This window comes from Meleagris gallopavo, chromosome 1 (genome assembly GCF_000146605.3).
Source record: "Meleagris gallopavo isolate NT-WF06-2002-E0010 breed Aviagen turkey brand Nicholas breeding stock chromosome 1, Turkey_5.1, whole genome shotgun sequence".
Taxonomy (NCBI): Eukaryota; Metazoa; Chordata; class Aves; order Galliformes; family Phasianidae; genus Meleagris; species Meleagris gallopavo.
In genome coordinates this window covers 113,939,609-113,951,581 of record NC_015011.2, presented here as the reverse complement: position 1 = coordinate 113,951,581, position 11,973 = coordinate 113,939,609, and the positions used below count along the sequence as shown (strand labels likewise).

General features: G+C 39.6%; 1 protein-coding gene across 2 annotated transcripts; it reads right to left on the bottom strand.

Annotated features, from left to right (window-relative positions):
- Positions 1-7: 7 nt before the first annotated feature.
- Positions 8-11,950, bottom strand: LOC100541802 (ankyrin repeat and SOCS box protein 11). Of its 2 annotated transcripts, XM_019612444.2 has the most exons (7): positions 11,684-11,950; positions 9,306-9,359; positions 6,172-6,251; positions 3,551-3,658; positions 1,837-1,987; positions 1,494-1,628; positions 8-596 (listed from the first exon to the last, which is right to left on the bottom strand). In XM_019612444.2, the coding sequence occupies exons 1-7, from the start codon at positions 11,733-11,735 to the stop codon at positions 310-312; spliced, it is 867 nt and encodes a 288-aa protein (XP_019467989.1). In that variant the 5' UTR covers positions 11,736-11,950; the 3' UTR covers positions 8-309. The 2 variants fall into 2 exon arrangements, with proteins under 2 accessions (XP_019467989.1, XP_010723627.1); XM_010725325.3 differs by lacking the exon at positions 11,684-11,950 and having other exon boundaries at positions 9,306-10,315.
- Positions 11,951-11,973: the final 23 nt, after the last annotated feature.

Here is an 11,973-nt window from a genome sequence, read left to right as displayed (position 1 = left end):
TTCCAGGAAGAAGATCATTGAGCCACAGTGCTTAACTGAACATAAGATACTAAAATAGCTGTGATAATATCTGTGAATAAACTCTAGTGGCAGTTTTCAATCCTCAGTCCTTAGAGTCTTAGTTCGTAAATAAAGATAATTTACCTTCGATAAATGGAAAACAAAGGCACAGAATAACTAGCCAATTTGCTCACTAAAATTCTAATTTGGCAGCAGATCTGGCAAGAAAACAGAGATTGCTTGCTCATTTCTGTGTAGCGTGATACAGGCTTGAAATCAAAAGATAACTTACAGACAAGATTAAATCCATTAAGAAAAAGGCTTTAGGTAAAAAATTAATACTGTTCTACTTTGAAACGACAAAGGAGAAAAGGCAAAGGGGGAAAGGCAAAAGAAACCTTTACCTTCACAAAGTAGAAGTGCCTGCTCCACTTTGCTGTTGGGTATGGCAAGGTCCAGGGCACATTTGAATTCAGCATTTCTGCATTTCAGGTTAGCACCATAGTCTGCCAGCAAGACTACTATCTCTGCACTGGATTTCCTTGCTGCTGCATGGAGAGGAGTGTCTAGTAGCTTCCCCGCATTGACATTGGCTCCTTGGGAGAAGAAGAATGCAGGGTTGGTGCAAGGAAAAAGCAAGAAATATCTGAACTTGCACTACACAGATTGGGTATCCACTGGTAGCCTCAATAAATGAAGGGGATGAGTGGCACCCAGGCCTCTGTGACAACTCTGTGACATCAGTGCAAAACTCAGATCAAATATTCTCTGTATAAGCATCTACTGATCCACTGAGTCCTCTCTACAACAGGCGAAGCTGGTGAACCATTGAAATTCTTAGACTGTCAACCCAATAGATGATCATAGAATCATAGAATGGCCTGGGTTGAAAAGGACCACAATGATCATCTAGTTTCAACCCCCTGCTATGTGCAGGGTCGCAAACCACCAGACCAGGCTGCCCAGAGCCACATCCGGCCTGACCTTGCATGGTCATTGATCAAAACCTATGACAAATTTGTTAGTATCAAACAATCTTAGATTATGCTATTTTAATTAGAGGGAGGAAAACACCCTTTAGGTGCCTGTAATAACTTCGAGAGCACAGCTAGCAAAATGCCTGCCCTGGTCTCAGGTAGATCTCTGTAATTAGAATTTTCCAGTAGGGAGATTCTAGAATCATAAAGATTGGAGAACCCCACTAAAATAATTAAGCCCAACTGTCAGTCCATCCTCAGCGTGCCCACTAACCATATCCCTCAGCACCATATCTATAGGGTTCTTCGATATCTTCAGGGATGGTGACTCCACCACCTCCCTGGACGTGTATTCTTCATGAATACAAGTGAAATTTTAATTATCTCACAGATTCAAGCTATCCAAAAATCTCTTGCAGAAATCCTTCAAAATGTTTATGACATAGGGGTAACTTGGACAGAATTGGGATGGCTTACACTACCCCAGCTCTCCCCCAGCTCCTTCTCTAGACATACCAAGTTCCAACAGCTTCTTGACACATTCCGTCCTCTGGTACATGCAAGCAACATACAGCAGGGTCCCATAGTGCAGGTCTTCTTGGTCAATGTCAACTCCATGAGCCAGAAGAACTTCCATGCATTCTCGGTGCCCTGTGCAGCAAAAGGGAACTATCACTTAATTGTAGTGACACAGAGCAGAATACACCCAAGTACAATCAATGAGGTGTAAGAGCTGGGAATAAGCCAAGCACATTTATCTGTGCTGTATAAGTTTTTTTGGGGGGAAGTAAATGTTTTGAAGTCAATAAGAGATGCATTGCACACGTAGTTGCTGTTAGCTTCACTCACAGACTGTTACCTCTCTTGACTGCCTCATGAATGGGTGAAGCAAGGTGGTTCCCGACCTGTGGCTTGGCTCCAAATTCGAGCAGCATGTTTACACAAGCCACAGAGCCACTGCAGCAGGCATTAAAGAGAGGAGTGATCCCATCAATGGTGACTGCGTTGACCTGAAACAGCAGGACATGCTCAGAACAATCCAGTATAAGAGGAACGCCCTTGCAGCATGCGTCATGTGCTCAACTAAAGTGCATTAGAATGCTTGTCATTTAATGTCAGAGTTGATTTGGTTTGCAACTTTCAAAGTGTGAGACAACACATATAACATTCTCCTTTGAGCTCTGCTCTCTTTCCCAGGCACTTAAGCCATAAGGCCGCATCATTGCTTGTTTTGAGTGACCCTCCTAGGGTTGCTCAGAAAATGCAGATTATTTCTTTTTAACACTGAGAACCTGAATATTGCCGTGCCTATTTTGTACCAGCCCAACTCCATTACATGCTCAGACAACTCTGATATTTAAATGAAAATATAGTTCACGTTTAATACATTCATCTGAAAACACATTTCCAGCAAAGGACATATTCACAGAAACACTGTCATAATCCCAAACAGAAAAAGAGGTCAAAAGGATTTGTGTTTATGCACATATGTGTGTGTAAGACAGAAAGCATTTCCTTTCTTGACCTCCAACATAGATACCTGGCAAGAGCCATCATCTGTGGTTCTCCACTGGGAGAGCATAGTCCTGTGTTGTGCTGTGCTGCAGCAGCTGCAAGGTCTGACTGCCTAGCAAGCACTCAGAGGCAATTTATGCAGCAAATCTGCATTCCTTTATTATTATTATTATTGTTATTATTATTATTACTCTGCAAGATGTTATAGAACAATGGGTTCTGCAAGCATACAGCACTTTGTGTGGTTTCCAAATCAAGAAGGGAAAAGAGATAGGAGATAAAGGGCAAGAGTTAGGCTCTGCCCCAAGCCTGTAGTGTCACCTGGGGTTCTTGCAGCCAAAGTGCACTTGGTCTTGTTGAACTTAAAGGCAAGCATCAAATTGGAACATTTTCTCCCAGAAGTTAGTAAACATTTTACTGGCTTTGTTTATGAACACAGAAAGAAGGAAAAAAAGAAGAAGAAGAAGAAGAAGAAGAAGAAGAAGAAAATCAAAAAGTTTTATATACCACAAACAGGTTGCTTTCATAGGTCAGCAACAGGCAGTTCAGAGATGATTCTTCTAATTAAGAAAAGGTAATGCTACTTGTATAACAAAATCAAGTAAACTGAGCAGAAGGTGTTTCTTCTTCATCTTTCAATGAGACTGAAACTGTCTCTGTCTACTGTGTACAGTATGGGAAGTTAAGTAATGTATTTTCTTCTACAAGATAGCCTGATTTCCTGTTTTGGTGTTGCTCAGTTTCTTGCCATGTAAACACTGCTTGAAAAGTGTGTAACCCAGCTGAATGCAACATGCTCTCATATATATCATCCTATTTGGGTATCTCAGTTTTTAATGTGTATCCTACCTGAGATCCGGCTGGGGAAATTATTTTAATAATGGATAAGCTGTCTCATTTATTTAAGCACATCTATTTTTACTTACATGACATTTCCAAAATATTCATCAGAAAACCAGAAGCAATTTTAATGATGACTATGGGGGAAAAACAAAACAAAACAAAACAAAAATGTATATAATTTTCCCTGGGGTGATTGCCACCAGCCCAGGACTCACGTGTGCACCATTCTCCAGCAGCAGCTTTGCACAGGCCACATGGCCGCCCAGACAGGCTTCATGAAGAGCCGAGACTCGATCTGTTGTCACCAGGTTCACATTGAAACCCTGCAAGGTAGAGCATGGGGCATGAGGAGAGAACCTGACCAAGCTCCGTGGCAATCCTGGGGCACCAGCGATGATTGGGCCCCGGACAGAGAGCCAGGTAGGGGCTAGGGATGCATGTGGGTCCTGTTACTGCTGTCTGCTGCTTGTCCCCAGGCGTTGTAGCTGGTAATGGTTATAGTTCAGAATTCAGTTGGACCCTTGGGCTCCATCATTTGGGGGAAACAGGCACCCTTAGGATCGGATTTCACTTATCTCAAAGTAGCTTTAGGTTAGGTGGGTTCCATCCTAAAAATACATCCACTGACTATATTGAGTACCCAGTGTAGTTCACAGAATCATACAATTGTAGAATGGTAAAATCATGGATTGGTTGGGTTGGAAGGGGTTTTACACTGGAAGGACAGAATTGGAGTCACAATGCTTCATTATCAGCATTTCCCTGAATGACAGTTCTTATATCTCTTCCCACAGAAACAGACACCACATTTATTCACAAGAAACCAAGAAGCTGCCATGTGTGCTGTCCTTAAAATGCAGCTGAATCTCCTCGTGAGATTTCACAACCACATGTGAGAACAGGCCTTGAAGTAGGCCTGAGTGTATTCCATAAGACCATTTCCCCTCTGTTCAATGTGCTATAGATCTGGCAGCTCACGAGATGGCAGCAGTGCACTGTTTAGTATGCAGCTACAAAGGCTTTCAGTAGATATTAATATCAGTGAGCAACATAACACTGTAAAAGTCACCGATCTTGCTGCAATAAGTATTAAAAACAGCCACTGTAATTACTTTAAGATAGAAATTCAGTGATAGGAAAACAATCATTTTTCAGCAATGTGAAAGCATTATTCACACGAAGGCTGTAGATAAAATTTTCCTGCGCATTACATCAATGCACAAGAGCAGATAAAGTCTTTTTTAAATGCTGAGACTATTCCATTTTATAATTATATAGATGTTTTATGTTTACTGATGAGTACAGTCCTTCAAGAGAAATGTTTTCTAGAGGCTCCTGATAAGAAGTGAGCTATTCTTATTCATTATTTAGATATAAATTTAACAAATGAAAATAATTCCTTGCAAATGAATGAATAAGTACTGATATCTTGGATAAAACAGCAGTCCCCTCCATTACTAAATGGAGACCAAGTTATAGATCTTTCTATAGCTGTCTGCAAAGTAATGTTGGCATTAAGCTTGTTCTCATGTGATTATACATTCTTACTAGTATATCTCAAAAATAAGATGCTGCTTTCAGTGCTGAACCAAGCCTTGCTGAGTCCTTGAGCTTTCTTAAAACTTCAGTGCTTCATCTCCTCACAGGCACAAACAGCTCCTAATATTAATCCCTTGGAGAGCAGAAGCCTTTCTGACTATCTAAAGAGCTGTAATCCAAAGGTAGAGACTTTTGAGTGTCCCATACATACCCTAAATTATAACTCTCCATTTCATTTTAGGCTAATAGCATAGCTATAGAAGCAATGAGCAACATCTATGGTACTCCACGAAGAACTTTACCCTACTAGTGACTCATGTCCATTTCAGTCTCCACAGATATTACTGCCTCTATCTCATTCCATCAGCAAGGATCCTCATTCTTCGCTCCTAAAATTAATGTCTTTGAGAACAGGACAAAGGGTAAATTAACTAAAAAATGTATACCCGTAACACCTGGCACTCCTCCTATGTATAACCATAACCAGTGAAGAACTGAGGCCTCCACTGTTAAACCACAACACCAGCTGCCTGCCATGAGCAGGATGGTGTAAAGACAGAACAGATGAAGATAGAGGGGATCTACCACTTCTTATTCTATAAAATGGCTTTGCAGAGGGAACCAGGTGAGTGAGAGCATTGGGAAATCAACAACAGCTAGGGGAAATCACTCCCTTTGCCAGACTAGGGACCTGGGTTTGAAGAAAGGTGATAAAGAGAATGAATGGCAAAGCACAATTGTGACCTCTTCACAGCTGTTTATATTCATACCATACTTCTTATCCTTTCTCATAAGTTCTTTCTTCCTCTCTTTGTTTTGTCTGAACTTGTGGTTGCTGTTGGAACAGAGTTTGAGGCCGACAGATCTCCTTTTAGATATGTTATGATTATGATTGTTGTTTTATAAAGCAATGCATATTTTTACAGATTTCTATTGTTGGTTTGTTGGTGTTGTTTTTTGTTGTGTTTTTTTTTTTTTCCTTCAAATACATAATGTATACATTATTCCTGTTCTCCCCAAGCCCAGTTTGCACAATTTATCATTGAAAAAAGAACACAAGGATCATTGTTTATCATACAGCAAGCTACAAGCAATAGCAGTCTTTGTCCTGGGCTTGTCCTCAGCATCTTAACTAAGCAGCCAATCCATGTCCAAGGGCATGCATGGGGATATATTATTTATATGACTGTATTTCTTATGCCTGCTGCAGTCTGTTACCAGCTCACTGACTCAGATACAATTCAATAGAAACCATGCTGCTTCCCAACCCTGTCTTTCTTTACCTGCAGGCTTTTACCTGTGCAATCAAGGTTTTCAAAGACAGGAGGCGTCCTTGGAAGGCAGCATCGTGCAGAGGGGATCTGTCTGCCCAGCTGCCTGAAACAGCAAATTCATAAAAGTTAATTCAGGTACGCAACAGGTATTTCCCCTGGGAGGATGGGGGAAGTGCAGTTCCATGGAAATGCAAAATGGGCTTCAAATCAATGTAATGTCAGCAGCAAAAATGTAGATAAATTGATTTCAGCAGAGCAGCTGAAGGCTCAGCACTCTGGAGAAGGTTGGCCACTCGGTAAGGCGCCTCAACAACAGCTTTGAAAAATAGCTAAGAACACACCTCAGCAAAGATCACAGGTTTAATGCTGCTGGAGACTCATCCAAAGACTTCAGAGCCCTGCAGCACTTACATTGTAAAAGATATCAGCTTCTGCCTGTTCTAGGGAGCTTTTGTCACAAGTCATATTCCAGCTGCCCTTCACTTTATTAAGGGTTTCATAGCAGAGAGACACTGGGATGCTCTGTCCATCAAATGAATTCCTGCGTGACTCTGTCTGCTTTATTTCCCAAATTGACAATTTCACAAATGACTTCTCTAGCTTAGACAGGTAGGTAAAAAGTTTCATCCTCCTCCTCACTGGAAGTTTTCAGAACAGACATGAAAAAAACAGATCCTACCTAAGCTTTCATTTTCTTTCCTTAATCATTTTAAGCTGTTGAACTGTGCAGAATTCTTCTTGCAGGTTTCTTCTTTTCCTTACTCTTATCTATTTATGTGCCATGAAATAAGTCCTTAGTCTAGCTGCTACCTACACTTATAGCCAGCTCAGATGGAGTGCATTTAACCTGCCAGAGAACAGAAGCAATACCAGTGTTTGCATTTGTGCTCTATTGTACAATAGCCCCACAAGCGTAGTGCTTGAAATCCACATCCCATTAATTATTTTCACTACATAGCACAACAAGAAGAAAGGAAAAGGTGATATGTCTCCATTCTGGGTGTTACTTGAGGCAAAGAAATCTCAATGAGGGTCATGTGAACGTCTCTGGGGATTTCAGGCCAAGGACACAGCAGAGGTTTCAGCTTTGGCCAAGGAAGCCCTCATCATTAGCCTTCCCCACAATGCCAATGAAGCCCAACCGTTCCAAGGGCACTCAGTGGGCCATTATTGATAGTACACCAGAGACTGCCCATAGGGTTGCAGGAGGAGGAGAGGAGGTCGACCTAAAAGGCCTGTATCACCCCCTGGTTTAAAGCCAGCATTGCTTTAAGGGGTTTCCAGCAGCCCTTAGCATTCTTGCAGTGTGTTTTTATTACCTTAGTACTTCACCTTGTGGTGGTGTTACAGTTTTAAATAGTGCTTTCACTTTTTTCTCCATTTACTTAAGGAGCTGTCCCTGGGCTCCAACAGCAAGAGGATGGTGTAGAAGAACAGCCAGCACAGTGTGCAGCCAGGCTCCTGAGGACCAAGTAGGACTCACTAAGCAAAATGATGGAAACAAGTAGGGATGGAGAAAGATTTGCATGAAAACATCCAAAAAATCCCAGATCCCTCCTCATGCTGGTGACTGAAATAGGCAAGCTCAGTTCAGTAAGTTAGAAGACTGATGACAAAAAGTAGAGGCCTCATCCACCAGGAGAGTTCAGAGGTAACAGCTTCATTGCCTTATTAAAACTCCTATGCATATTGTAGAGCATGTGTAAGCGCTTTCCACATGCATTGTAAAGGCATGTGTATGCATACACATGCTTCATGAGAATACATGCTGTTGCATACTTCCATGCTAGCCACAGCAACCTACCTCCCTGAAATGTGTGGCAAATATAGTTCCCATACAGAGCACTTCTTCCCTCCGTGGCTGCAAGTGACACGTTGGAAAGCACTGTCTTTTCTAAGTCAAGGATAACTTATCTTTAAGTTAAGTCAGGGAGCACTTCTGTTGCACGACACTGCAAAGAGAAGTCGCTGTGAAACTCTGCCTGTAACCCAATCCAGTGCCCCAGTAACAGTGTCACGTGGTCCTATATTTTGAAAGATTATCCTTAATGGCTTTTGCAAATGGCAACTTGCAGATAAAAATATGATATAGTCTGCTCAATTTCAAGACACTTTGCTAAGAACCTGTACAAAGGAAAACCTGGTGTTTGTCACACATCTGACTGCAATTGTATGAATGTACCAGGAAAAAAAAGTGGCAGCAATAAATAATTGGACTTATACTCTAAAGAACAACACATAAGTTAATATAATCCAGAGACAGACATTCCTGGGTATAAATGCTCTGTAAGAAGTGTTTTGCTGCCATATTTCTCTTGGATAGCGATGCTTTGGGTGACTATCTTGCACCACGGACAGTCCCACTCACTTTCCTGTTCCTGTTCATGGCAGCTCAGTTCATCAGGAAGCAAGTGTCCAAAACTGAGTCACATAAAGGCCTGAAATGTCACAATGCTGAAAGAAATCTTCAAGCTGGAAAACATGCTTTCATTAGTAGTAAATTTAAAATACTGTGTCATTTTAATCAGGTGTTTGCATTTCCAGTACTTCCACTATCTATACATTATTTTATATAGACACATGCATAAGCAGTGATGCAATGGAGGTAAAACCACTTGGGGAAAAAAAGAAACCCAAAAACATGAAATGACCAACTAAGTGGCATAGTAAATACAACATTTTCCTGCACCATATAATCTTCAGAACCATTTCAGATTTATTCATCTTTATGGCCTGATTTGTTGACGTAGATTCACAAAATAATTAGTTATAACCTCCTAGAGCTTTCTTTCAGGAAATCAACACAATAAAACTTTTCCTTAAATATTCTGTTGGTAAACATAGCAAAGCCATCTGTAACCCCAAACCAAAGAATGCCATGCTTCCTAGATCTTTTTATCTACTGTAGTGCCTTGAGCAAATGTCGTCCTCATTCGAGCTGGGTAGCTGTTGCAGTCTCAAATTTTGCACACCTATCACATGCCAACACATACCAGCACCACAAAGACCTCAGAAGTGAAAGGCACATCAGGTTAAAACATTCACCCTATGCACTTAGCAACAAACTCTTCATTTTATGGAAACTCGGTGACTTAAATCCCAAAGTTACAAATATGTAGCAAATAGACATCTGTCTGTTAAGAATGTTTTACTTTACCTGGGACTATTCCATAGATCTCTTCTGCTATCCTGGCAGCCTCTTTTCTGTTGCCTTTAACAATATAGAAATGAGTCAGCAGAGCCAAGGAAATCTTAATTAGAAGTTTGAAGCAAAACAAAGCAAAAATGGCAAAATAAATGTTAGTGAAAGCCTGGAATATAGAACTGCCCTCCATTTTGCTTTGAATAGTTTCTCAGGTCTGCTAAGTTGCACTGGGCTATTATTGGTATCAAATGTCATCTATTTTAAACCCTCCAGAACTTGCTGTTCCTCCCTTACCAAAAATACACTGGTTTTCATTTGGTGCAGCTATTTGATACTAAGTAACAATACCAAATAGAAAATAGTCTGAAAATCCAACAACATACAGGAAACAAACAGAAAAATCTTTTCCAAACCCACGCGGACATTAGAAGACTTTTCAGGTAGAAGCTCTCCATACCATTGAAAACTTACAAATCCACAATATATTAATCCTTTGACTCAAGAGTTGGATTAGCAAAGGCTGCGTAAGTAAAGTTGCAGAAGTAGTACAGAGATACTGCAAGAAGACTACTCTTCTGTCTTTCTCATCTTGGTAATAGGCCTTGCTGGTACTCACATAAAGAACAAAGGCAAGTATATTAAAGAAAAGCATTACCGTTAAAGAATCAGAAATAAAACCATGAATTTTCAAAGCCAGGACTGAGAAGTCAAAGTTATTCTATGAGTGAAAAAATATATTAAGTGTGAAATCAGAAACACATGATAACAAACTGGTATTTCCCATCATTTGGATAAAGAATGGTGTTCATTATTATCCCTTGCAACCAGCATTTTAGTCTTCCAAAAGAATAGAAATATTTTGACATTATCTGTCATTGATTCCAAGGTATATTATTTGAAACTTGAGATGCGCCTTTTAATTTTTTAATTAATGATTAAATTAATTTTTAATTAATTATTTCTGAAAACAAATGGCTTCTACAGAGAACAGTATCTTTTTCTGCATGTAATTAACTGAATCTCTGTGGGATAGCCCATTTCCTTTTCATTTAAATATTTCGTTATCACTATTTTCTTATAGGTACAGTTAGAGGGAGATTTTTTTTTTTTGTATCCTCTTTTCTCAGGTTCTTGCATCCTTAAACTCGAACACCTGTGAAGGGAAAGAGCGAGACATCCCAAAAAGTTGGTGGATATGAAGAATGAAATTTTACAGCAAATTATTTCCCTGGACACTTAAGATTCAATTTGTTTTATAGCAACATTGCTTAGTTAGTACTACAGCACTCTGTCCTTCCAGTGCATCAGGACTGATTGGAAAAAAAACAGCAAAGGCTTGATTTTTATTTTTTTTTTCCATTTTTTCCAAGTGAAACTATTTTTTTAAGATGCCATGTTATACATTTTTATAACACTTCACATAAATATTAAGCAAAACTTTCCTTTCACAGTAACATAATGTGCTGATAGGAACAATAACATGTATGAATCCAAGCAAGAAAAATCACCAATTTTTTAAATCTTCTTTGCCACATGACAAGAAGCTGAATATAATGATTACATGGGACAAGTTCAGCTGGGCAACCAAAGAGAAACACAGTTAAGTTTACTCAGAAGCAAGTAAATAAATAAATAAATAAATAAAAGGAAATTTAAAAATAAAAAAATTAAAAAAATGTAGAGAGATCCACAAAACTGCCTTTTAATAGAATGTAAGCAAGAAGGAATAGCACTTTTTAAAAGGGTGACCACAAAACTGACATTTGGTTGCAAAGATGTGTTATCTGCCTTCACAGTCAACTGGGTAGGTAAGAGGTAAACTTGTATGAGTCTGCAACCTGCAGAAAAATACAAGAAACTGGAAATCAGATAATTTTTTCTGAAATTCTAACTCTAAAGGAGTATGAAATCTTAGTAACAACGAAAAGCTCTCCAGGTGGTCTAAAGTAACACAAACACAATAAAAATGACCATCCCAGAAAGACAAGCTTCATTTGTATAGCAGCAATTTCACCTTCCTGGCTTCAGAACAGCACAACTTAAAGAGCTGAGTTAAATGATGGAGTCATTTGAGAAAAACTCATGTAATCTCTTGCATATAAGAACAGTATTGGATTGAACTCAAAAAGTCATCAGTAAGAAGGCAGCTGAACAGTGCAGTGGGAAGTACTGATGCAGATGAAGGTGGTGGTTAGATAAGCAATAGCAAGATCTGACATGATCACTCAGAAACATTTGGCATTTCTAAAACTAAAGGAAGGTGAGCAACAAAAGATAGGAATTGCAAGAGATGCTACACAAAGGAAGAACAACCACAGTACAGAAACAGGAAACGTACCACCCTTGCTGCTTTGTGTTGTGTTTTGAATGGAATGGATTGTGCAACTTACCGATAGGTTGCAGGACTGAACTGAACACGTCAGCACTTGGTAGAAAAAACATGCCTCAGTGAGAACTTCAGCACGATGCCTAACACACAACAGTCTTCTGTTAGAGTGATTACCAAACTGACAAATCAAAATATCCAGAAGATATGTTAGTCCTTTAGTATAACTGTCACGATGTGGTGAGTGAATAGTTTAACTAAATCCCTTGAAGAACTGGAAATTCATTTTTATATATCTTTAACGTAAAAGCCTGCAAGGAAAGAGTACAAAAGAAAAAACAGACTGATTTAGGA